This window comes from Citrus sinensis, chromosome 6 (assembly GCF_022201045.2).
Source record: "Citrus sinensis cultivar Valencia sweet orange chromosome 6, DVS_A1.0, whole genome shotgun sequence".
Classification (NCBI taxonomy): Eukaryota; Viridiplantae; Streptophyta; class Magnoliopsida; order Sapindales; family Rutaceae; genus Citrus; species Citrus sinensis.
Genome location: NC_068561.1, coordinates 22180644 through 22202712, shown reverse-complemented (window position 1 = coordinate 22202712; position 22069 = coordinate 22180644). Strand labels below are relative to the sequence as shown.

The following is a 22069-nucleotide window of genomic DNA, read 5'->3' as shown; positions in this document are numbered from 1 at the left end:
AGACAACTGTTCTCTCCACAAAACCTTAGATCATGTCTTCAAATCTCGTGAAGAAACCCTATATTCATAGGCTGGTTTTAACAGTTAGCTGGTGGAAAAAATGCGATGCTGGAGTCGAGTTGCTCTGTTTTGAATGCATTTGCATGGTGAAATCTTGACCTCATACGTTGGTTCTCTCTCGGTGTGCAAATGCTCCCCAAATTAAGAGTTGTTAAAAAAGAGATCAATTTTAATTGAATGGTCTTGGGGTTTATGGTCCATGGATGGCACGGTGACTGCGTTGGCTTCATCTCTTCCTGAGGTCCAAAAGCACATTTTGCAAATTGGAAAATTTAAAATCAAGCCAGGTTCATGAGTTCTCCCAAAAAAAATTAAGAAAAGAAGAATCCACAGAATGCATCTCTAATACCATGTTAGGGATAAAATGCTGATAATGTACCCGTACATAAATGAGAACCAGCTCCTGGAAAATTTATCTAATTATTTGATAATATTTGCATTTACTTATTGCTTGTTTCCGCATGTTATGATATTCTTACCCAACGAGCCAGACAACGCTGGTTGAAATAGACTCGGAAAGCCCTCGGTCCTCACAAACACATTTACAGTTCAAAAGAAAAAAGGCAAAAAAAAGAGGCCCATGATGCCTTCGGCTGGATAATTCTAGTAGGTCAATCTCATACATAAATACACAAATTTCCGAGCAAACTAATGGCACCTATCTTTACAAATGATAACAATAGATACACCAAACAAGAAACTTACCACCACAGCATATAGCAATTGAATTTTCAAAGCCTCTAAAAAGGAGGGGACCCGGCTGCAACATATCCAGATAATTTCTACAAACCCATTCAATAACTACACAACTAGGAAGGATGAAGCATCTTGAAAAGGCTCTGTACCAATGTCAATCATTGTAGAAACTAACAGTCCCCAGTATTGCCATTACCAAACTGCTTCACTGCACATGATAAAGCCATTCTCAGAAACACTGGACCATCAATTCGTCCTGAAGATCACATCTCCACCCAAGAATTCCAAGTCTTCTGAGACTTGAAAAATGAACTGCTGTCAGCATGTGATAGTGATCAACATGAACACTGAGCATCCACTTGACCTTTCAACCAAGTCCTAGCCTGATGTGTCAATTTCCTTCCCGTGATCTTCTTCGTGAATATTTTTTCTCAGCCTTCTTAACCATATATCATAGTCTATAGGATATGGTGTTCCACATAGACTATCAACATAATCAGCAAATGCTTTCAAGACAGTAGAAACATCACCAAGCTTCTGCTGAATAATTCGCCTAGACCACGAGGTTTCCCGCCACTGCAGTGCCCCCTCAACTGAATCCAATTCAGGCAAAGCCCCACCACATGAGAAATAAAGCATGTAAACCAGGCTCTCTGCATCTGAAGCTGAGCACAACTTTCCCTCTTGTAGAGCATAAGTCGATGAGAAATGAAGATTCATAGCTGGCCGGTCCCTATCCTCAAGTATAGCATGCCCCCAGCCAATCAGGACAAAATAGGGATGCCTCACACCAGATCTCACACAGATCACATTCTCCGGCCGGATATCTCCGTGTCGAATTCCAGCGGAAGAAACAGTAGACAGTGCAGATAAGCAATCATGGCAACACCTAATAGCCTCATCCAGACCAAATCGGCCTTCACTTACCATATTAGCTACTGTTTCACCAACCGGGCTGGTCACAAGAATTGGGGTACCACACAGAGGATGATCACAGTTTCCACCTGAGCTGGGCCTCCGACATTGACCTGGGTGAATAATCCTGCCAGATGCACTTAACTGTGGCAGATATTTGCTTGAGAAACCTTTTTGTTTCATGATAGTCAATACTTTAGTCTGTCGCTGTACTTGATACCATAAATTCATGTCTTGCCATGCTGGTTCCAGCTGAGAAGGATGGGAACCGACATATAGAAACAGGGACTTTCCTGGGTCTTCAACTGGTGAAGCAACATAATATGTGAGATCACCATTTCTGAGGACTTCATTAATCTGATAACCCTTTTGAAAATTTGAATCCTCTAACCATAACACAGACCCTATTTCCAGCTTCATCAACTCTTCAGACTCAATGTTGATGGATTCATCCTGAACTTCAACAATTTCAGTAGAAACACCATGGCGCTGAAACCGAAATACACCATTTCCATTTACTCCAGTATCCCCCAACTGTCTTTCCACTCTTCTTGTTTGGAGGCGAGAACTGTGGTCAGCAGCTAAATCTTCAATCGAGTGCTTGGGCAATCCTGCATATTGTATGATACAGTGGAAGGTTGCAAAAAGTATTTGTAAAACACCAATATCTCCCCAGTTGGCATTTCCAAGCTTGTTCCAGATCCTATCAATTGGAGAGACAGCAATTCTACAATGTTTTTGTATCCACTCAGCCGCACAGTCATAAACATTATTCACATCAAAATCCAATTTATTTACATCTCCCTCAATTTTTACTACTCCACCATATTGAGAATCAACAAGCAGAACAAACACTGTGTTTGAACTCAGACAAAAATTCAATCTGCTTACGCTTCTTGATAATAGTATACGAAGAGCATAGAAAAGAGCCTCACCTAGAACAGATAAAGATGGTTGTTGATCACTATCTGAAGCTAGATTTCTAATATCAGGTCTCAGAAGAGCCAATTCAAGTATATGGTCCCACTTTCCATGTGGATGTCTAGGGTTCTTAAGCAATATACCAGTACCACAAAGCCCTTCAAGCTTTCCATTAGCGATTGCCTTCTCAGCCTGATAAAATTTTAAGTTCGCATTATATAGGCAGGAAACAGAAAAAGGCATGGGCTCATCATGACTCCAAAATGCCTCCCACAAGCCCTTCACACTCGCATGCAGAAAATCTTCAACAGCAAGATATGCTGTTGCTTCCACAGCGTCGGATGTTGAGGCATAAACAGCATTTGGCATCCGAATTAGCTGCTGGAAAGAAACCCCTTCCAGTGCATAATCAAATTTTTGAAGTTCTATCAACTCAAAAGGGACATCCAAAGCCGGTTTCTTCAGAGCTGACTTTTCTGAAATTGATATAAACCAATCTTCAAGTTTTGCAGTCAGAATTCCACAGTCCACAAATCTATAAAGAAAGTCCTTCCGATTACGAGACCTACCGCCAGACGATACACTGGACCTTCTTGTCCCAGACCCTACTGATTCCTGGTCTGGGGATCCACCTGCCACACATCAAGCCCTAGTGTTAATTGATCAGTTGGGTCACTGGAGTGTACTCTGACACAAGTACATCTAAATTTCACACAGACCCACCTACCGTCCCCAAACCCAAAATAAAGAAAAAAGGGCAGTCACAACAAAATATAAGAAAGTTGATAATCCCTGTCAGCGTGGAAACCATAATCTTATTTAGAGTATCTGATCCTTATAATCATATGCTAAAGATTCCCAACCTTCCACTGCCATTTCATTTGTACATGAAGATATGGAAGACAAATTTTGAAGAACTTTCTTGCAATAAATTTTATTTCAAATATACACGCATATGTAAGAATATTCATGATTTAAGTTCAATAGCAACAAAAATTTGCAGTATAAAATGTAAGGGACAAAAAATCTGGACATAGGAATAATCGGATATAGGAATTCCAAATGAAGCATATATAGAATATAAAAAGAAAACATCCAGCCTATTGACAACCCAGAAACAGATGGCATGGAATACAATTTTCAAATCAATTAAAAAAGAAGCAACTCAAGCAAGCCTAGCAAAAAAGCTCCATATTTCTATGATGTCTCCAATGACCATCACTCCAGTCTTTACATCAATAAAAACAGCCCAAGATTACTAAAAGGTAGCCACCACCAAGGAATCCAAACTTTTCTTTACAGCCTTGATGGCAGCCCAAGAGTGATTATAATTTGAGTCAAACACAATTCTAATCCTGAATTTAACCACATAATTTCTACCATTAACCTAGAACCCTAAAATAATTCAAAACAAGGCAAACATAGCTCCATAATTCTTTATCCTACATCCATCTCCCAGCTACAGTTATCATCACCATGGTCACACCACAAGCACATCATACCACTACCAGATACAGCTGTTATTATTTTATTTAAGTACAAAAGGAGTTTCAATAAAACTTATGGCTAATCAAATTTCAGACTTTAATAAACAAAAACGAAGAGTCAAGCAAAGAGGAAAGGTGTTCATTGCAATTTAGAGCACAAAAGCCATTCACAATCAAAATTGGGTTGCAACAAAGGACACTAGCATCAGCCCATACTTTCAAATACAAAATCAAGATAATGCTTTTAACATTCTTCTCTTTATTTTTCTAAGCTAGAAGCCATGGGTAGTAAGATGGAAAAAAAAAAAAAAATTCTTGGTCCAACTACATCTCACACCTTTACCACTTGAGATAAGGCTAAAGAGAGAGAACAACACTTAACATATACAAACTACAGCAAGGTTATCCATGGAACATGGTCACATCATCTGCTAAAACTTGGCATAAAAATCTATAACAGCCTTTCCCAACTGAACAAATCCCCTTATTACTGTTGATTCAACCAATACCATTATAAATTAACCCAGCCCCCCAGAAACAATGTCACAAAGAATAAATAGAAACTGCCATATAAATGTAAAGATGACATAACAGAATCAAAGAAATGAAATAAAAATAAGAATGACAAATGGCAGAAAAATAACTACGAGCAACAACAAAAATCTTATTCAAAATTTTGATAGTCAGGACACACTCACAGAGTTGAACCAAAATCCACCTATGTGCTCATTGACGATAAAGAGAAATAACTGACACCGAATCAGTTACAACCATCTAACCCAAGGCTTGGCGTCATTGATTTAACTCCCTGCTGCCAAATATCTTGTGTTAAAGTTCTAATTTGTTCCATAAGGAGACAAGACTGCAGTAGTACATGAACCAGCAGCACAACATAGCTACGCTGACTTTTTTCCAAGGGCAATACACTGGAGGTTAAGGTAGCATTGACTTGATATCCATCAGCGTTTCACAATAACTAAGCTTAATTAATACCTTGCATTTTTTTGAATAGTACATTGAACTTTTCACTCTCTCTCTCACAAACGTAAACACATAACCCTATTCTCTTATCCTAACTAGTATCCCCTTTCTTCACCAGGTCCCATATGATATTAGCTTGACAAAACAACTCTAGAAACCACCTTTCTCACACGCTCTGATGATATATCAGTTTAGCCAAACAACTCAATAAACTGCCCTTCTCACATTGACATCCTAGATGATATTTGCCGAGCCAAACAACTCCATTAAAGGTATGTAATCAGTGAAACTCAGAAGTTGGAACTGACTTTGAATAATGGTTATAGGCTTGGTTTATTTTCTACTGAAGATGCAATTTCACTCAATTAGCTCACTCACTGATACAGAATCAGTGACTTAACCATACATATCATATATAACAATCCCAAAGGAAAAGCCACACATATCAAAAGGCTCCACTTTCAAACACATATCCAACATGTGGCACTTCGTGGCACATTGGACCTCGAGAGATGGCTCCTGCATAGTCTCAAGAGGTGGCACCCAATGCAAACTATCATAAAACTCATGTATCCTCATACATCAATCTGAATTTATTACCCATTAAGCCAACAACAAAAAACGGCCAGCCCATAAAATAAATTAAAAAATTTGGGGGGGGGGGGGTGTGTGAAGGAAAATAACAGAAAACCCTCAAACTAAAGCTCAATTATACGAATTACAAGGTGAATATCCTCAATACTAAAATAAATATGGACTTTTAAGTGATACCCATAAATAAATGCCAAGTAGAAAGTAATCAAATTCAAGAGACTTGTGCAACATATTAAAAAAACCAAACATTACATAATCACAACAAACCCACCGGAAAAGTGAATCAACTACTTCATTGAGTAGCTGAAATTAAAAATAAAAAATATTAAAAATGAAGAAATTTAGTTAGGAACTGGATCTGACCTCGCATTACTGCCATTTTTTTTCTACAGTCTGATATCATTGACCAACAAATCCAAGTCATATGCCAAAGTACAAAGGCTTAGAAGATTAAGAAGAAGCCAAGCTCTCTCTCAACTCAATACATCTATCTCTTTTCAATCCACAGAATGACACGTATTTTCCAATATACCATCACGATAATTAAAAAAACAAAAGAAAAAATTGTGATTCTCTCTGAGTCAACTCTTAGTAACAAAATTACTGTACATTGGCGCCCCTAGTTTTGAAGCATCCCAATTATATCCTTTCTCCCCTTTTAAGTAAGTGTATAAATAGTTATGTAGATTAGCTGCAGATCTCATTTTGTGCATGCACATACACATGCAACCCTCTGTCACAGTCCCACGTGTTTAATCGTATTTACCCGCTCTTTACTTACCAATCAATAACCGGGATTTTGATTCTCTTTGGACTCATTCCCACCACTTTCAATATGAATATACACAATACAATGGACCCATACCATTCATGCTTGTGTGAAACTGATCCTGAATTATAACAACATTGATTCAGTTTACCAAAGCCATAGATCCTACAGTCCATCAATACTCTCTATTCTTTTTAGAATATCGAGATCACACGAACCTTCACAACCCTAACATTTATACTTCCCAAAAGTGCATCCCCATAACATGTCTAGACATAATGTGCCAAGTAAATCCTGTATATAATCCAATATCACCAGATTTAATCATGTGTTAAAAAAAAAAAAAACAAAAACAAACAAGCAACTGCATCAAAAGATTATTCAACACTAAGAAATTAGTTTCCAAAAGAACTACAGGAGGAAGAAGGGAATGTGAAAGATTATAAATACAAAAAGATACATCCAATTGCATCATAAGCTTTCATTGAAGCCCAAAGAATCTGTTTCCACAAAATATAAGAGAGGAAACAGTAACCTGTCTAGCTATTTTTTGGTGGCATGGGGTTTTGTATAACAAAATTGGTACAAATTCATTAGCAGTGCGTGGATCATGGAGGGAAACCACATAAATTTCTTTGGAATGAACTATCACTTTAGCTGGTGACTTCAATGACATGTGTGCAGAATGAACAATTAACATATTCGAAAACTTCCTAACTTGAAAAATACAAGTGAACCAAAACTGTATCTTGATACTATTTTTTGTTTTGCTACTGTCATTAAGGCAATTCTCATTCCTTATACAGAAACACAACAAGAAAGCCAACCTTGTCCCTGGAGATTCATTTTCATTCCTTCTTACCTTTGACCAATTTTCAGTATAATCAGACAATTTGAGAGACCTCTAGCAACTTTCTTACACCAAACTATTTAAAAATGCAAAAGGAAGAGCACGCAATAACGCATTTGCATCACAATGATTCAATTCACAACACGTAATAGAAGTTACCTAGCACACCACCTCATATAGCTACCAAAAACTAAATCTCGCGTTCTTCTATTTGCAAAAATGCACATAGTATATATCATTTCCAGACACTAAAACAAAGCTTAAGAACTTCAATTTCCGTCAACAGTAAGCCAATTACGAGCAATTATCAGAAATCATAGGATATAATTCAAAAACACAAGACCTTAATTTCCAAAAATAGCCACTTTCCTTAATAAGCCAAGTACAACTGTAGCAGCAGTTACTGATGAAATAAAAGTACGATTAAATGAGACAAGATCAGCCACATGATTGAACATAACAAAAACAGAAGCTTCTGGAGAATCACAGGAGTCAATCCGCTTCTTCGCAGAGTAAAATCCAGTCAAACAGAGAGTCAAATCAGTTAAGAAAAAGAGAGAGAGAGAAATTAGGGTTTAAAAAAAACAATATACCTTCCATTTATAAGCAATCAAAGTGTCAGATCTTCTGCTTCGTCGTCTCAGCTCAACACATGTAATTTGCTTGCTTTTGAGGGAGAGTCTCTCGTTTCTACTCTGCGTTTGATTGTTTTATTTGTTCGTTCCAGTGGAATGACTCGTGTTTTTCTCCTTTTTTCTAATTATTATCGTGATTATTATTATTATTATTATTATTATTATTATTATTACATGGAAGTTTACTTGGCATTAGTGAGTGAGAGCAGTCGTTAATCTAATTTCACGCGATCTCTTTCTTTTTGTTTCTTCTCATTACTCATCATGGGTTTCCGCGTTTGTCGTCATCGTAGATTTTGACGGCGTCCGTTAAATTAAACAGAGGTCAAATGTGGAATATAAAAAATAATAAACATGGAAATAATCGCACTGATTAGCAGTGTGTTTAATTTTGAACTCAAACCACCCATTCCATTAATTTTGGCCGACCCTAATTGGTAATGCAAATAACTAAAGGGCAAAGTCATTGACATACGCGTTAACCATTGCCTTTGACCCAATTTACATACACTTATATCCCAAATTACAAATAATAAGAGACAAATTTAATTTATTGGACTTCCCATAAACTTCACTTTCATTTTCATAATTTAAAAAAAAAAATCTCTCTTTTTCTAGTCTCTATATCTATTTATAATTACATTTTTTCAGTTTAATGTATTCTAAAGATTTCATACTATTCATTTTTAATAAATGTTTAACGTATGATGTTAGAATTAGAATTCCATTAAAAGAGAAGGACTCCAACTATATTGAAATTGGTTTAAAGTAAAGCACGCTTTCATAACCACACGATCAAAATTATAACATATTTTTTATTATTTATCACTTTACGTGTGTGACTGTAATTTGTATTCTATCTTAGAGCAGCTTCATAATAGCCGTTGCTGAAAGAGGATTAACAAACTATAATAAAAGCAACTTCCCATCCTTTATCTCATATCAAGCAATCACCTTAAGCCACTGTTCGGTTTTAATCAAGAGATGTTATCGGTGTTCTAATTATTCTCTCACATATGATTATATTTGCTCTTCTAAACATATTTTCATTTAGTGTTATGAATATTATACAGGCATTTGGGCCATATGGCTTTGTGGTTGTGGGCTATTTGGATTGTTTAGTTTTGGTCTCAACTACACCCCCATATGGATTTGAGTTTTGATAATCAAATTTATTGTTCATTTTCTCATTGATGCAGAAAAGAAAGCATATTAGCGCCAACGCAAAGTAACAATAACCAAAATGCCGTTATAAGTTAGGCCTTCAATTGGGATAAGTTGGGCATATTTTGCGTTCATTATTATCAGGCTTTGGCAGCATCCAAAACCTCAACTTCTGTCTTCCCTGCATTAGCATTAATCATCTCTTCTTTGCTGTCATTTTCTGTTCTTGGCTCCTTCTGCACATTTTCGATTAGCCCATTCTCCATCTCATCATAATTGTTATTCAGACCGCGATTATTGCACCGGAGGATCTCCACGGTCCAACCGCGAAGCAACTCGGTGGCTGCCTCATCTGCAGTGATCAATATAAATAGTCAGTAACGAGTAACAGCAATTAGTAACGAGTAATATTACACGTACAAACTGATAGCGTCCTGAGTTTAAAAAAAGTTGATAAATGAGCATATAATATGATAACACGAAGATAGATGCATACCAAGTCTAGGAACAGTGTGGCCTTGGGGGTGCCTTATGATGAGGGGGTTGTGGAAGGCAGTGGCCAGCTCCTCAGAGGGCAATTTCAACCAGTCCTTGGCTCCAATGAAGTGGGCAGATTTCACATTGAAGGTGTCTTTGTAGGCAACTTCGCATATGCTTGGATCCCTAAACTTTGAACCTGATATTGACACAAATAATTTCATCGGTGGATGCTCCTTCAACACTTTCCCCTGTTTCACCAAATTTAATATTTTTTTTTCCCTTTCGTCAGCAACCTTGATGATTCAACTTTATGGGACAGAGAGAGATAAAAAGCATACAAATTTTGAATTTTGATTACCTGTGCTTGGTAGCCCAGCAAAAGAGCTGACAGTGTTGCACCCTTTACAAAGAAATGAGTTATTTGGTCCAATTAGAGCACCCACACACAAAATCATAGAGTCTAATATGCTACAGTAACCCACAAATAATGAAGTGGAAAAGTATGTACCTGGGAGAAGCCGAGTAAACCATCAAAAGGGCCATTGCTTGTAATGTATTCAGTTAAATAAGATACGCATTCTTCCAGGTTTGTGTACTCTGTGAACTCCTGATTGATTGAACAATTAATCAATTAGTTAACGGATGATGATGGTACATTAATTGATTAATTTTCACAAAATCAATGACCATAATTTATTCATTTACCTTGTTGAATTGAAACCACTCAAAGTAGGGTGGTGGAAATATGCCTTCTATATCAGATTTGCCGCCGGCCGGGAAAATCCCATCTGGGAACTCCTGTTACTTGAAATAAATCTCTTCAGTTAATCTAAATCATGGCCAGTCAAATTCTTGATTTACTAATTAAATTCCTATTATTACAGTTGAACTTTTGTAATTGAAATATTCTGTAACTGCGGCTTAATTTTTAACCCTTTTTGTATACGATAGTAATACACTAATACTAGCCAGCCGAAATAATTATTTAACAATGAATTACATACCATGTCGAAGTGAGCAAAAATAGAAGGATCCCACTTGCTAATTTGTTTCTGAAGAAATTTCCCGCTGGTTCTAAATCCATGGAGGCATAATAATTTCAGCTTATTACCATTGTTGCTTTCCTTTTGGCCTCCCATTTTTTTCTATTTCATTCTTTCAGATTTTAAGCAGAAGTAAGAAGAGCAACACTGGCGCATGCTGTTCTTATTCTTCTTATAAAATATGGGGGAAGAGTTGGTAGGTAGTTCCTACTTACCACAAAGACTTTAAGGCATCAAAACTACCATGTAATTAATTGATTTAATGAAAGTTTGGTTTGACGAGTTGATGACATTGTTACACGTTCCCCACTCCAGTCGCCAACAAGATGTCCAGATTCGAATCGTCCGCTCTCTGCCTTTTTCTCCGGAAGGGTGGCTGTCATTACTCTATTGGAGCCACATAGACGATATTTCATACTGGAATCTAATCATGTTATAACTGTTTTACGATGCAGCATTATTAACGACTGTATAATTATAGAAATAAATATTAAATTTGTAATTTACAGTGAAGTAACTCCATTATATTTACTGCTTTTATACTATCATCTAATACTTTATATTTTATAAAATTATATTAAATATTTTTTATTTTACAGCTTTTTATGTGAAGTTTATAAAATTTATTAGTTTTTATTTTTTTAATTAGCACCATTAGAGGGTTAACAACATGTTAAAAAATAATTATTTTATCCCTAAATATAAAAAGAGTATTCATTGATTATTATTTTCAATGCTTCGAGAATGTATTATTATTTTGGATTGATGGGAATAAGCTGTAAACTCCAAGATTATCTTAACTAGTTTTATACTATTATTTTTTTTTTTATGGAAGTAAAGTATAATGTTCAAGATTTCTCATAAATGATTTTATGATTATTTCGAATGCATTTTAGATAACTATGATCATTTTTATTTATTTCTGTTAAAGTTTGTTACTGTTGACAAAGACGTGTCATTTAAGATGAATTATATGAGCATGAGTTCTTGATTTATGTTGTAAATAAGCTACAAATTAGTTACAGTGCTTCTTTTGGTAATTTTATGATTTTATATACGTAATTTGATGAGTTTTTATAGATAGTTTTGTAATTATTATTAATCCCAACAACTGCAAGATGAAATCTTTTTTATCGTTTAAAGAAGATTAAATATCCTTTTTACATCCAGAAGAAAAATTTTGTGAATATTATGTTAAATCTTTTAAGGATGTTAATGAAAAGGTAAAAAAGTGATATACTTTATAAATTTCAGATAGACATTATAAAGAAAAAAAATTAATGAATATTTCATAAAAGTACAAGGTATCACGTGATCGGTGGATTTATGCCCTTTATAACAATTAGCCATGTTATAGTGCATCTGCAAATCATTTAAGTTTTTTTTTTTTTCTGAATAAGTTGTAGGAACAAATTTTGTCCTTTGGAGTCTTCGTTTATGAATTAGGCATCAATTACAATACATTGAGGTAAGTTTCAGCGAACTTCAATTCTTGTGCACATATTTTATACTTGTGTTGTGGAAGCAAATTTCATCATTCTCTTAAGTTAATAATTCCGTCGACGTAAATTAAGATGAAGTTTCTTGTGTACGTATACTCAGCAAAGTCCGGACTTTGTATTATTATTCTATGTGATGTCTGATGTAGGACCTGTCTATGTTACAGATTCTGTAACAAACATCTCCCGTCATCCCACCATCCGATTTTCTTTTGTTTAGTTTCTCACTCCACATCCAACCACATCCAACGGCTGATGCTGCAGTCTGTACCTTACAGATTCTGTAACGTAGTTTTGTCCGTCTGATGTAATATAACATATACAATTAATTATACATGAACCTACAAGGCTGCAATACTTTTATTACAGGCAAGTCTTTTTTCTATGGACCATCTATAAAGGGGAACTGCTATTCATACAGATTAGACTACGGTTGTTTCCACGCTCTTCGTTAGTTGAATCAAGACAAGTGGCTGCAGCTTAGCTTACATTATCTCTGTTCCTCACGTCACGAAAACGTAACTTCTCTTCTGATACACACGTGAACGTACAAGGCTATAATATTCTTCTGCAGGCCTAAATTATTATCCATAATATAACATACAGTAAATTTACTATTTAGATTTCTATTAGAAGCCAAAACATCTAAAATTATTCTTTTAATTTTTTATTAACTTGTTTAATATTATCAAATTATTATTATTTATAATTTTATTTTATCAATATAATATTATAGATAATTAATTTTGTATTAGTAAAAGTAAAAGCAATGATTTAAACAATTTAATAAAATCACTTTATTTATTTTATTAGTTTTAAAAAAATAAAAATACAAATTTAACATTCGCTGGACCACAGCCTCCGCCGCCAGACAACTGTGTGTGAGACGTCACCGCCTGTACCAGACAACTGTGTGTGAGACGTCACCGCCTGTACTGTTGAAGTCGCCGGCTAATGAGAAACGTCGTTTTACCATCACGCAAGAGAAAAAAATGAATTTATCTTCCTCAAATCTGGTTAACAGAAATTTAAAAACTTTCTAACTATCTCAGATTCGGACAAACATCAAGTATTTCGGCCAAATGAGTTGTTTCAATATACAGATCATCAAGTTCTGATAATTTTTAAATTTATAATATATTAATTAAGAAATTATTTGTATTACGTCATAATTTATTTAGAAATAAATTAAATTAAACTAATTTTAAAATAAAATTATGTTAATAAACTTTTTGAATAGAGCTTAATTATAAATATAATTATATTACTGAAAATAATTTTTTATTAATTATTTATATAGTATGTTAAATAAATTTATTTTTTAATTTTTGAATTATATTTATGATAAATGTTAAAAGTTTAACACTAAAAGGTAAAATTATCCAAATAAAAATTAGGACATTTCCTTTCTTTCTATAATTTTATAACAAATCAAATATTAAAAAAGAATTTCAATATACTCTCCCCTCCTTTCTTCCACTTTCTCCTCTTCTCTCATTTCCTTAATTTTCATCAAACCAACCACTATATAGAAGTCTAAAACTTAACCCAGTACCAGGCAGTAATTACAAGTTACTGATTTGCATGCATGCAGCTGGCACCGGCTAACGGCTAGTTGGGCAAGGACAGTGTGGATTGACCCTCTAACGGTCACCAGCGGAGCATGAGCGTCGGCTAATTCAAATTTTAATTTTCTTAAAACTAATAAAATATAATTCTGTTACGTACAAAAAGAGGGACTTTTGTCCTACTTCCGACAAACTACGGACTTCAACGCCCCCACATTGCACCCAACCCAACCCTGATTTAAATCTTGCTTTGCAAAAGCCCCTTATTTCGCCTCGCTAATCCAATCAGTCTCTGTTCAAATTCCACTTTTAACCTTACCTCCCAAGGCAAAGCTTTATTTATTTATATCATCCTAATAATTAAAAGTTTCAAACACCAACCAAACTGTTTTATTACTCGTATATAGTCGTGTCACATGTTTAATTCAATTTTAATAATGTTATTTAAAAATTTTATTCGTTTAACATGTTTATATACAAATATTTGCAGAGTATTAGTGGTACTACCTACACAAACTCTAGTCAATTTTATTTAGATACAAATAGTTAATGACAACCATGACCTAGTTTTTGTATTAGGTAGAAAATATGTCAATATAACATGATTAATCAACTATTTAATAATGACATAAATGAACCACTGCTCAATTCAAAACACATCGAATTTGTCTTTCAATACTATATCAAAGTGTATTTGTTAATTCACCCCTACTAAAATTAAAAAGAAAAGTCTTACGATATTAAATGTAGGATAATTACTTTATAGATGTCTTATTAATTTGCCAAACCAACTAAAACACAGGGAATTAAGTCTAAATTCGCTTGTAATGTCTATAATTTCATATATTAATAATCTATATTAGAATTGATGTATCTAATATTTTGTCTCAGATATTTTTAATAATTTACTCTTGTTATGTCAAAATTTTGACTATACCATTCTAAATAAGTTCACTAAACATATGTCATAAACTTAAAATAACTATTTGATGGGTGATTCAAACCTAATAACCGTGTAAATTTTGAAAATCTTTGTAGGTTGGGTAAAAAATTGCCACCCTATGCAAATTAAGTCAAATTTAAGTTACCTATTGAATAAAAAATAAATTTGTATTAGGATTGTTATTTATTTTGCACGTGGAAATGTGGAAGGCTTACTAAGTTATTTGACTGAGGATTTGGGGCTAAAAGAGTCATTTGAGAGTTTCAACTGGTTGCTTAATTAATGCTAAAAAGATTTCAAAACAGTTAAATAAAATATTAATGCCACGCGCATCTACAGAGCGTGATCGGTATACCCTAGTCTAAAAGTTATAAACTCTTCGAGAATATGCTCATTTTCTGTAGGGATGACAAAAATTCACACAGAGACGGGTATCTTTGGGAATTTTTCCCATTCGGGAAGGGTACGAGAATAATTTCATACACAATTTCTTATTCATGGAAGGGATGGGAAAATTTTTTTACCCAATTTTTTATTCGGGAAAGGGACAGGGATGAGGTGGAATCCCCATCCCCTACCCATTTCTCCATTTTAATTTTTTAAAATTATTAGTAAATAAATAATAAAATTTAAATTATAAAATTATAAATATTGGTAAAAATAAAAAATATCAAAATATTTATATTATTAAACTTTTAGGCCTAATTAACTAATTAAAGTTCTAAATTTTTATTTAGGACATTAAAAAGACCGAGTAGATTCTATTAGCCTAAAAATTTTTAATTTTAATATTCTTTAAATATTTTAAACTTAAATCTATTTTATTTATTTATTTTTAGATGTTATAATTACCCACAGCGAATCACAATTTTAATATCTAATCTAATCTAATATAATCTAATATTTGCTCTTGATTTGCTCCGATTTAACTATTTTGTTGTAAAGGAAATAATCCATATTTATAAAGTGTTCACGCCACCATTGAAAAAGTTAATTTTGAATTTAAATTCGATTTTATTTGTAATAATTTTGTATTAGACTATTAATTTGTTCATGATAGTTTGTAAAAGAAGTTTGTATTCCTTGCATGCTGCGTTACTTACTAATTTAATGTATGTGACTTTTGTAATGGATATTAATGTAAGATATATTTCGAACTTTACTTTTATTTGAATTTTTTATTTTAATATGATTAACTCAAAATCGAAAACAAAAAAAAATGTATTAGTTATTCGAGGATCGGAAATCCTCGGGGATCTCCTGTTATTATTCGGGGAGGAGATTGAGATTCTCTCAAGTAATTCTGACGAAAACGGAGAGAGGACGGGAACATACGCAAAATATCAGAGATGAGTATAGAAAGATTGGTCCCCTCCCCTACCCTCCCCATTGCCATCCCTAATTTTCTGAGGCGGTGTAGAGAAGGGTAATTTTTAAAAACCACCCCTGAGGTTTGCCTTTGCTACACCTAGAGAGAATATATGCATATATTGACAACATCCCCCCTGGCTGTGTATAAGAGTTAGACATCCGTTAGGCAGTTGAGGAAATGTTCAAAAATGCCCTTCACAACACATTTCAAGGAATGACAAGATAATTTGATACTGTAGATGATCTTTACATTTGGCGCCAAATGGTTTAGAGTAGTGGAAAGACTATTATACCCTTATAAATTTATTTTTTGACATTACACACTAAAATGCCCTTTAAACCAAGTATTTTAACAGTAACAATTAGGTAATAACATCACTTTAAGCTTGATCCCATTCGCATCTCTAATAGGGTGAACCTAGCAAACATTCCTAATATTTACCCACATCTTGTGCAAACTATATTGCTCTGGAATAGCTAAACCAACTACAAATACTTCATCATCAATTACTGCCTCAATGTCAAAGTACACTAAGCTGCATAAACATTAACATAAATATTTAGCTTAACCAGTTCAATAAATGCCATCTTTTATACGAACAATCTTAGATGTAGCAATCCAAAATTAGATAAGCAATGACACGAGCTCTAACATTGCAGATTATACATGAAGAAAGATTATCACTAAACCTGAAAATATATATTTTGGCTATAAAATTTTAGTAAACATTCACAGATCATGGTCCAAAATCATCAAGAATTAATCTGTTTTCATAGTTTACATAATATATCCAATGATTATCAACTTAAAAATCAGTTCATTTTCGGTCATTGCTTCAATTTGTAAAAATCTTAATTAACTATATAAAAAAGTCAAGTATCTAACTAGCAACAATTCAACAAAATTCAAGAATATAATAAAACCCAACTTCAGTTTTAAGCTTTCACAGAAATACACACCTGCTACGCTCTTCAATCACCGACTGTTCAGATGCCGGTCGTCGTCAGAATTCAGATAGAAACATAGTTGATCTCATAGACTTGTTAGCTAAGTGTATCACAAAGTGTCTCTGCTATTGCTAAATTCAGCGGGTGTTAAGTTATGTTCAGAAAAAAGAAGAAGAAGAAACGAAGATAAACATTGTCAGTGTGTTTGAAAATGGGTTCTTACCCCCTCGGGTTTCACTAGTTTCAAAGTCATGTCCATTCTCCAGCTGCTCTTGTCTAATCAATTGCTTTATATAAGCTTTTGTAAGATTTAAAAATAAAAAAATAGGCCATTTACGTTGTTGCCCTCAACTGCTTAACGGATGACTAACTCTTATACACGACCAGGGAGGATGTTGTCAATATATGCATATATTCTCTTTAGGTGTAGCAAAGGTAAACCTCAGGGGTGGTTTTTAAAAATTACCCGTGTAGAGAAACGCTCATCGAAAGAGCGTGGAAACTGTGTCCTGAAGTAAATATAAAGAATCCAACGACTAGAAATCCTGAGCAATCTCACACAGCGACACGTCATGTGGAATCAAATAATATTTCAATTTTTAAATATACTGTGTGCGTTGCTTAGTCATAAATAAATAAAAATAAAATAAAATAATTTTTCTCCTCATAATCAACCAATCAATCATTCCAAGAAGAGATCGCTTTCGCAGTCTGTATTTTCAACGTTTATTTTTACATCTCTCTCCTCTCTCTCACACTCGCTCTCCCACTCTCTTTCTCTTTCTCTTTCTCAAGAGATTAATTGAATCAGACAAGGTAATTTTTCATCTGGGTTTTTGAATTTTTTGTTCGATTATTGATCAATCTGAGTCGAAATCAATTGATTTGATGTAAAGCTTGGATTTTTATGTTTGTTTGTGTGCTGATTCTTCACTTTTTTCATCTTAACATATCATTGTGTATGATAGATTGCTTTCTTGCAACTATAGAAATTGTATATGCTTTTCTTGCTTCAGCTTGTTGATTCTGATGTGGGTATTTTTGAAAATAAGGTTCCTTTCTTCGTTCCTGGACAATTAGTTGGGTATAAATTAGGGTTTTGACAAATGGGTTCATTTGATTTGATGAATTATTTGTTTCTTTTTCCTTTGACTGTAAGTTTTTAGTTTCTGCTTTATGTATTAATGAAGTGATGTACTTGGATGAATTATTTGTCCCAAAATTAAGGATAATGAATATTGTTGCCCTTTTGGAATAATGGGACTCCTGCATCTCAAACTTTGATAGATTCATTATACTGAAGATAGGAGGTTTCACGGGATAGTAACTTTTTGAGGAATTTTACCAACTCAACTCAGTTGTAGGTAGGTGAAAATGCTGGTTCTGATATTTTGATAAATTATTAGTTTTGTATGATAATTATAAGGGTGTCCACCTGTGATTGATGATAGCTTACATTCTGTTTGGTTTCTACAGAAAACAAGTATTTAGCAGTCTTTTTAACAATCAGACCGTATGATATGCTCTCAATGTTATTTTCAGTTTGCATTTAATCAAGTTTGTCAACTTTTTAGCGAGTTTGTTTGCTTTTGTTTTGGCTACTCTATTGTGGTGCATCTCTCTGTTTTATGAGTTGCAAGTACCCTTCCAATGTTAGCTAATTTTCTTTGATTCCTGAGAAAAAATGATGGTGGTTGTTAATATTTAGTCTAGTTCAGTCAAGACAAATGATCAAATGATATTGTTACCTCCTTGTTAGTTCTAATCTGAAAGTTCAATTTATTATCTTTTAGGTGCTTTCGGCATTCTGCTTACAAATTTTTTATCACTAAGCCTTTAAGTTCAAAAAGCAACGGAACATTCTTTGCCAAGGTTCTAATTTCCTGCCAGTGACAGCGCAAAAGAAGAGCTATTACAAGGATCCTGTCATCTTTTGTTGACATGGTAAAGCTACAGACTTTTTATGACACCATCAATGTGGAAATTTACATTATATTAAAACCAGTTCAGGGATGCATACTTTAATTCATATGCCAAGAAACATACAGATAAACAGAATGAGAATTATGGTGTGCGATGCAAACTTTCAGCAGTTGCTGATGGAAAATAAAGTTAAAAATTTCATGATTTGTTCATTTTATATGCATGGTTAGTTCATAAACGGTAATTTGTAGCTTTATTTCACCATTAAGCACGTTGTCTTTTTTGTTTTTAGAAGATGGAGATGCATCAAGTTTGTGCATTAAGCTCGTATTGTAATTTCTTTTTATCACTTGTGAATAGTTTGACTTATTTTGGTTTTTGTTGTTGTGTTGGTTTAGGCTACTAATGAAAATCTTCCACCAAATGTAATAAAGCAACTTGCTAAGGAATTGAAGAGTCTTGATGAATCTCCTCCTGAGGGCATTAAAGTAGGCGTAAATGATGATGATTTTTCAACCATATTTGCTGATATTGAAGGCCCAGGTATGCAATTTTCTGTCCGTCAAAATTTTATGTCTTTTGAGACATATTGCAATAGTGGAATAAGATTTCCTCTCCATGCAGCTGGAACTCCTTATGAGAATGGTGTTTTCCGCATGAAGTTGTTATTATCTCATGACTTCCCGCACTCCCCTCCAAAAGGTTGGTTGGTTATATTGTATGGATATTATTATTTTCTCCTAAAATCTGTTAATTGCTTACGCAACTTGGGATTATTCACAATGTGGATGTTGTAGGTTACTTCCTGACGAAGATATTCCATCCAAATATTGCAACAAATGGTGAAATTTGTGTGAATACACTAAAAAAAGATTGGAATCCAAGTCTTGGATTGAGACATGTTCTCATCGTAAGTTCTGATGGCAATTTTTGTTAATGTTTCCTTTAGCTATCTGTTCTTCCCTGTTTGTTTGATGAGAACTTTACTTTGAGAATTTTTTTTTTCATTGTTCTGAGATTTGTGATAACAGGTAGTCCGGTGTTTATTGATTGAACCATTTCCGGAATCAGCATTGAATGAACAGGCTGGTAAGATGCTGCTTGAAAATTATGAGGAGTATGCCAGACATGCCAGGTATGTCTAGTCATTATGTAATCTGCTTTTTTATGTGGTGGTTCTTGGCAACTCTGGAACGTTACATGTGAATATCTAGGTGTTAGCACACATCCATGTCCTACACTGTCATTTGCCTACATGCTGCACGTGTTGTGGGTCCTGCAGTACCTTTTGAGAGTACTTCTGAGATGTCAAGTTCTTTAAGAGCTGATAGGGAACAAACTTCTGAGATGTCAAGTTCTTTTAAGAGCTGATAGGGAACAAACTCCTTTAGTGCTCTGGATTGTTGGTTTAATTCATGTGCCCTCTGTTGTAAATGTCCCCTCTTAATAAGCTAACTGTTGCTGTGCTACCTTATGCAAAGGAAATGGGATGATAAAATTAAAAAGCATTTTACATGCCTCTTATCAAGTAAGTCTCGTTTTACGCGGTTCACTGAAGATTGTAAGTTTTCTGCAGGATTTACACTGGGATTCATGCAAAGCCAAAACCAAAATTCAAGTCAGGAGCTATTTCTGAATCAACAACGGCACTGAATGTTGACCAGACTATCACCAACATGGACCAGAAGAACAACACACCATCTGGTGGCGCAATACCATTGCCATTGGCGCAACCACTAGCTCCTTCCGCAACAGCCACTAGAGGAGGAAATAATCAGGATCAGCCATCCGCTGCTGTTCCAACAGTGGAGATAGGAATCGGCGGGTCTGCTACAACACCCGCTTCCGCCACTACACAAAAGAAAGAAGTTGGGCTGGCAAAAGTCCAGGCTGACAGGAAGAAAATAGATGCTAGGAAGAAGAGTTTGAAGAGATTATAGTTATGGGGGATTTTTTTTGTTTTTTTTGGTTTAAATTGTTGAAAGTGACGGTCTGAAAAGGATTGGTCGTGCCTGGTGTAATGCGATTATGTTGGGAAAAGTTCAGTTGGGCTGTTCTCTTTGATTTCATTAACATCCTTTTTAGCCTTTGTTTTATGAATACTACAAAAAAGGAAGGGGGCTTGGGGTGGCGCACCTTGGTACTTAGTGATCCAATCTTTGATGTGGGATTTCAAATAAATAAATAAGAACAGGATAATCAAGAAATGGAAATAAATGCAAGTCTGACCCAAAAGTAAGTGTGCGATTGAGATTGAGAAAGTACAATTGTATTTTACAGCTTAAAAGTTATATAGTACTAAATCGTTTAATAAATATTAGTTGTTATATCTTAAAAGTTATGTTTATATGATTGCACTTTAATCTCAAACATAACTTAAAATATGTCAAATTTGATTTGGTTTTAAAATTTAGTCTGATTTGATTCCAATTGTAAAGAACCGAACAAAAAATTAGAGACAAAAAACTGCAGCAATCGTAGTTTTTAAAGACCATGCTTCTTTAAATTGTTTGTATTTCAGTTTATGCATACACCGTGTTATCTTATAATTTAAATGAAAGAAAATTTTAAAATATTAAAAGTGTGTTTGATATAATTTACTTAAAAGATCATAAATATTTATTTAATACTATAAGTTCTTTACATTTTTTTTTATGATGTTTAATTGTTTTTTAGTAGAATTTTAAAGATTAAATGATTTAACAAAAACTTAAATTTTAAACTTTTAGAAATAAAAGTTGATTTTTTTTTAAATGTAAAAATATATAAAATATTATTTATTTATTTAACAATCTTATTTCATTCATTTTATAATATTACTTTAAAAAACTTACCTATTAATTTTTTTTTTGACAACCAAACCATTTTCTAAAATGAAGTATTAATTAATTAATTAATTTATTATATTATTATTTTCTTAACAAATAACAATGATGTCCTAGGGTAATATTGAAATTTGAAGGCTTGTGATACAGAGTAGACTCCATTTCGTCCAGCCAAACACACCGTTGGCATGTTTAATTAGCATTAAAATGTCTGAAATCTCTTTCCCAATGTCATCAGCTTCGCTTGTTAAATACATAAATCTTAATAGCCGTACAGCCGTACTCACATAGGGAGGCGCTGGGCTCCTCAGGCTGCCATAGCACATCATAACATGCAAGACGGCACGCACTAGATCAAGTGCACATACGCTGATCAATTGGAAAACCGATATATAAT

The 22069-nt window shown here is 34.1% G+C and overlaps 3 protein-coding genes across 5 annotated transcripts; 1 reads left to right on the top strand and 2 right to left on the bottom strand.

The window, feature by feature from the left end:
- Window positions 1–626: 626 nt before the first annotated feature.
- LOC102612076 (uncharacterized) lies at window positions 627–8056 on the bottom strand. 2 transcript variants are annotated; one of them, XM_025099696.2, is made up of 3 exons: window positions 7867–8056; window positions 7617–7776; window positions 627–3224 (listed from the first exon to the last, which is right to left on the bottom strand). In XM_025099696.2, exon 3 carries the CDS (start codon window positions 2959–2961, stop codon window positions 1135–1137), a length of 1827 nt encoding a protein of 608 aa, XP_024955464.1. In that variant the 5' UTR covers window positions 2962–3224; window positions 7617–7776; window positions 7867–8056; the 3' UTR covers window positions 627–1134. The 2 variants fall into 2 exon arrangements, with proteins under 2 accessions (XP_024955464.1, XP_006481983.1); XM_006481920.4 differs by lacking the exon at window positions 7617–7776.
- Window positions 8057–9065: 1009 nt separating this feature from the next.
- Window positions 9066–10795, bottom strand: LOC102611785 (uncharacterized). The gene is made up of 6 exons (XM_006481919.4): window positions 10557–10795; window positions 10258–10350; window positions 10061–10159; window positions 9911–9952; window positions 9569–9800; window positions 9066–9424 (listed from the first exon to the last, which is right to left on the bottom strand). The coding sequence occupies exons 1-6, from the start codon at window positions 10689–10691 to the stop codon at window positions 9213–9215; spliced, it is 813 nt and encodes a 270-aa protein (XP_006481982.1). The 5' UTR covers window positions 10692–10795; the 3' UTR covers window positions 9066–9212.
- Window positions 10796–17572: 6777 nt separating this feature from the next.
- On the top strand, window positions 17573–20916 carry LOC102610911 (ubiquitin-conjugating enzyme E2 22). 2 transcript variants are annotated; one of them, XM_052443102.1, is made up of 8 exons: window positions 17593–17740; window positions 18212–18288; window positions 18718–18868; window positions 19246–19390; window positions 19472–19549; window positions 19645–19757; window positions 19879–19982; window positions 20424–20916. In XM_052443102.1, exons 3-8 carry the CDS (start codon window positions 18866–18868, stop codon window positions 20785–20787), a joined length of 807 nt encoding a protein of 268 aa, XP_052299062.1. In that variant the 5' UTR covers window positions 17593–17740; window positions 18212–18288; window positions 18718–18865; the 3' UTR covers window positions 20788–20916. The 2 variants fall into 2 exon arrangements, with proteins under 2 accessions (XP_052299061.1, XP_052299062.1); XM_052443101.1 differs by lacking the exon at window positions 18212–18288 and having other exon boundaries at window positions 17573–17740.
- Window positions 20917–22069: the final 1153 nt, after the last annotated feature.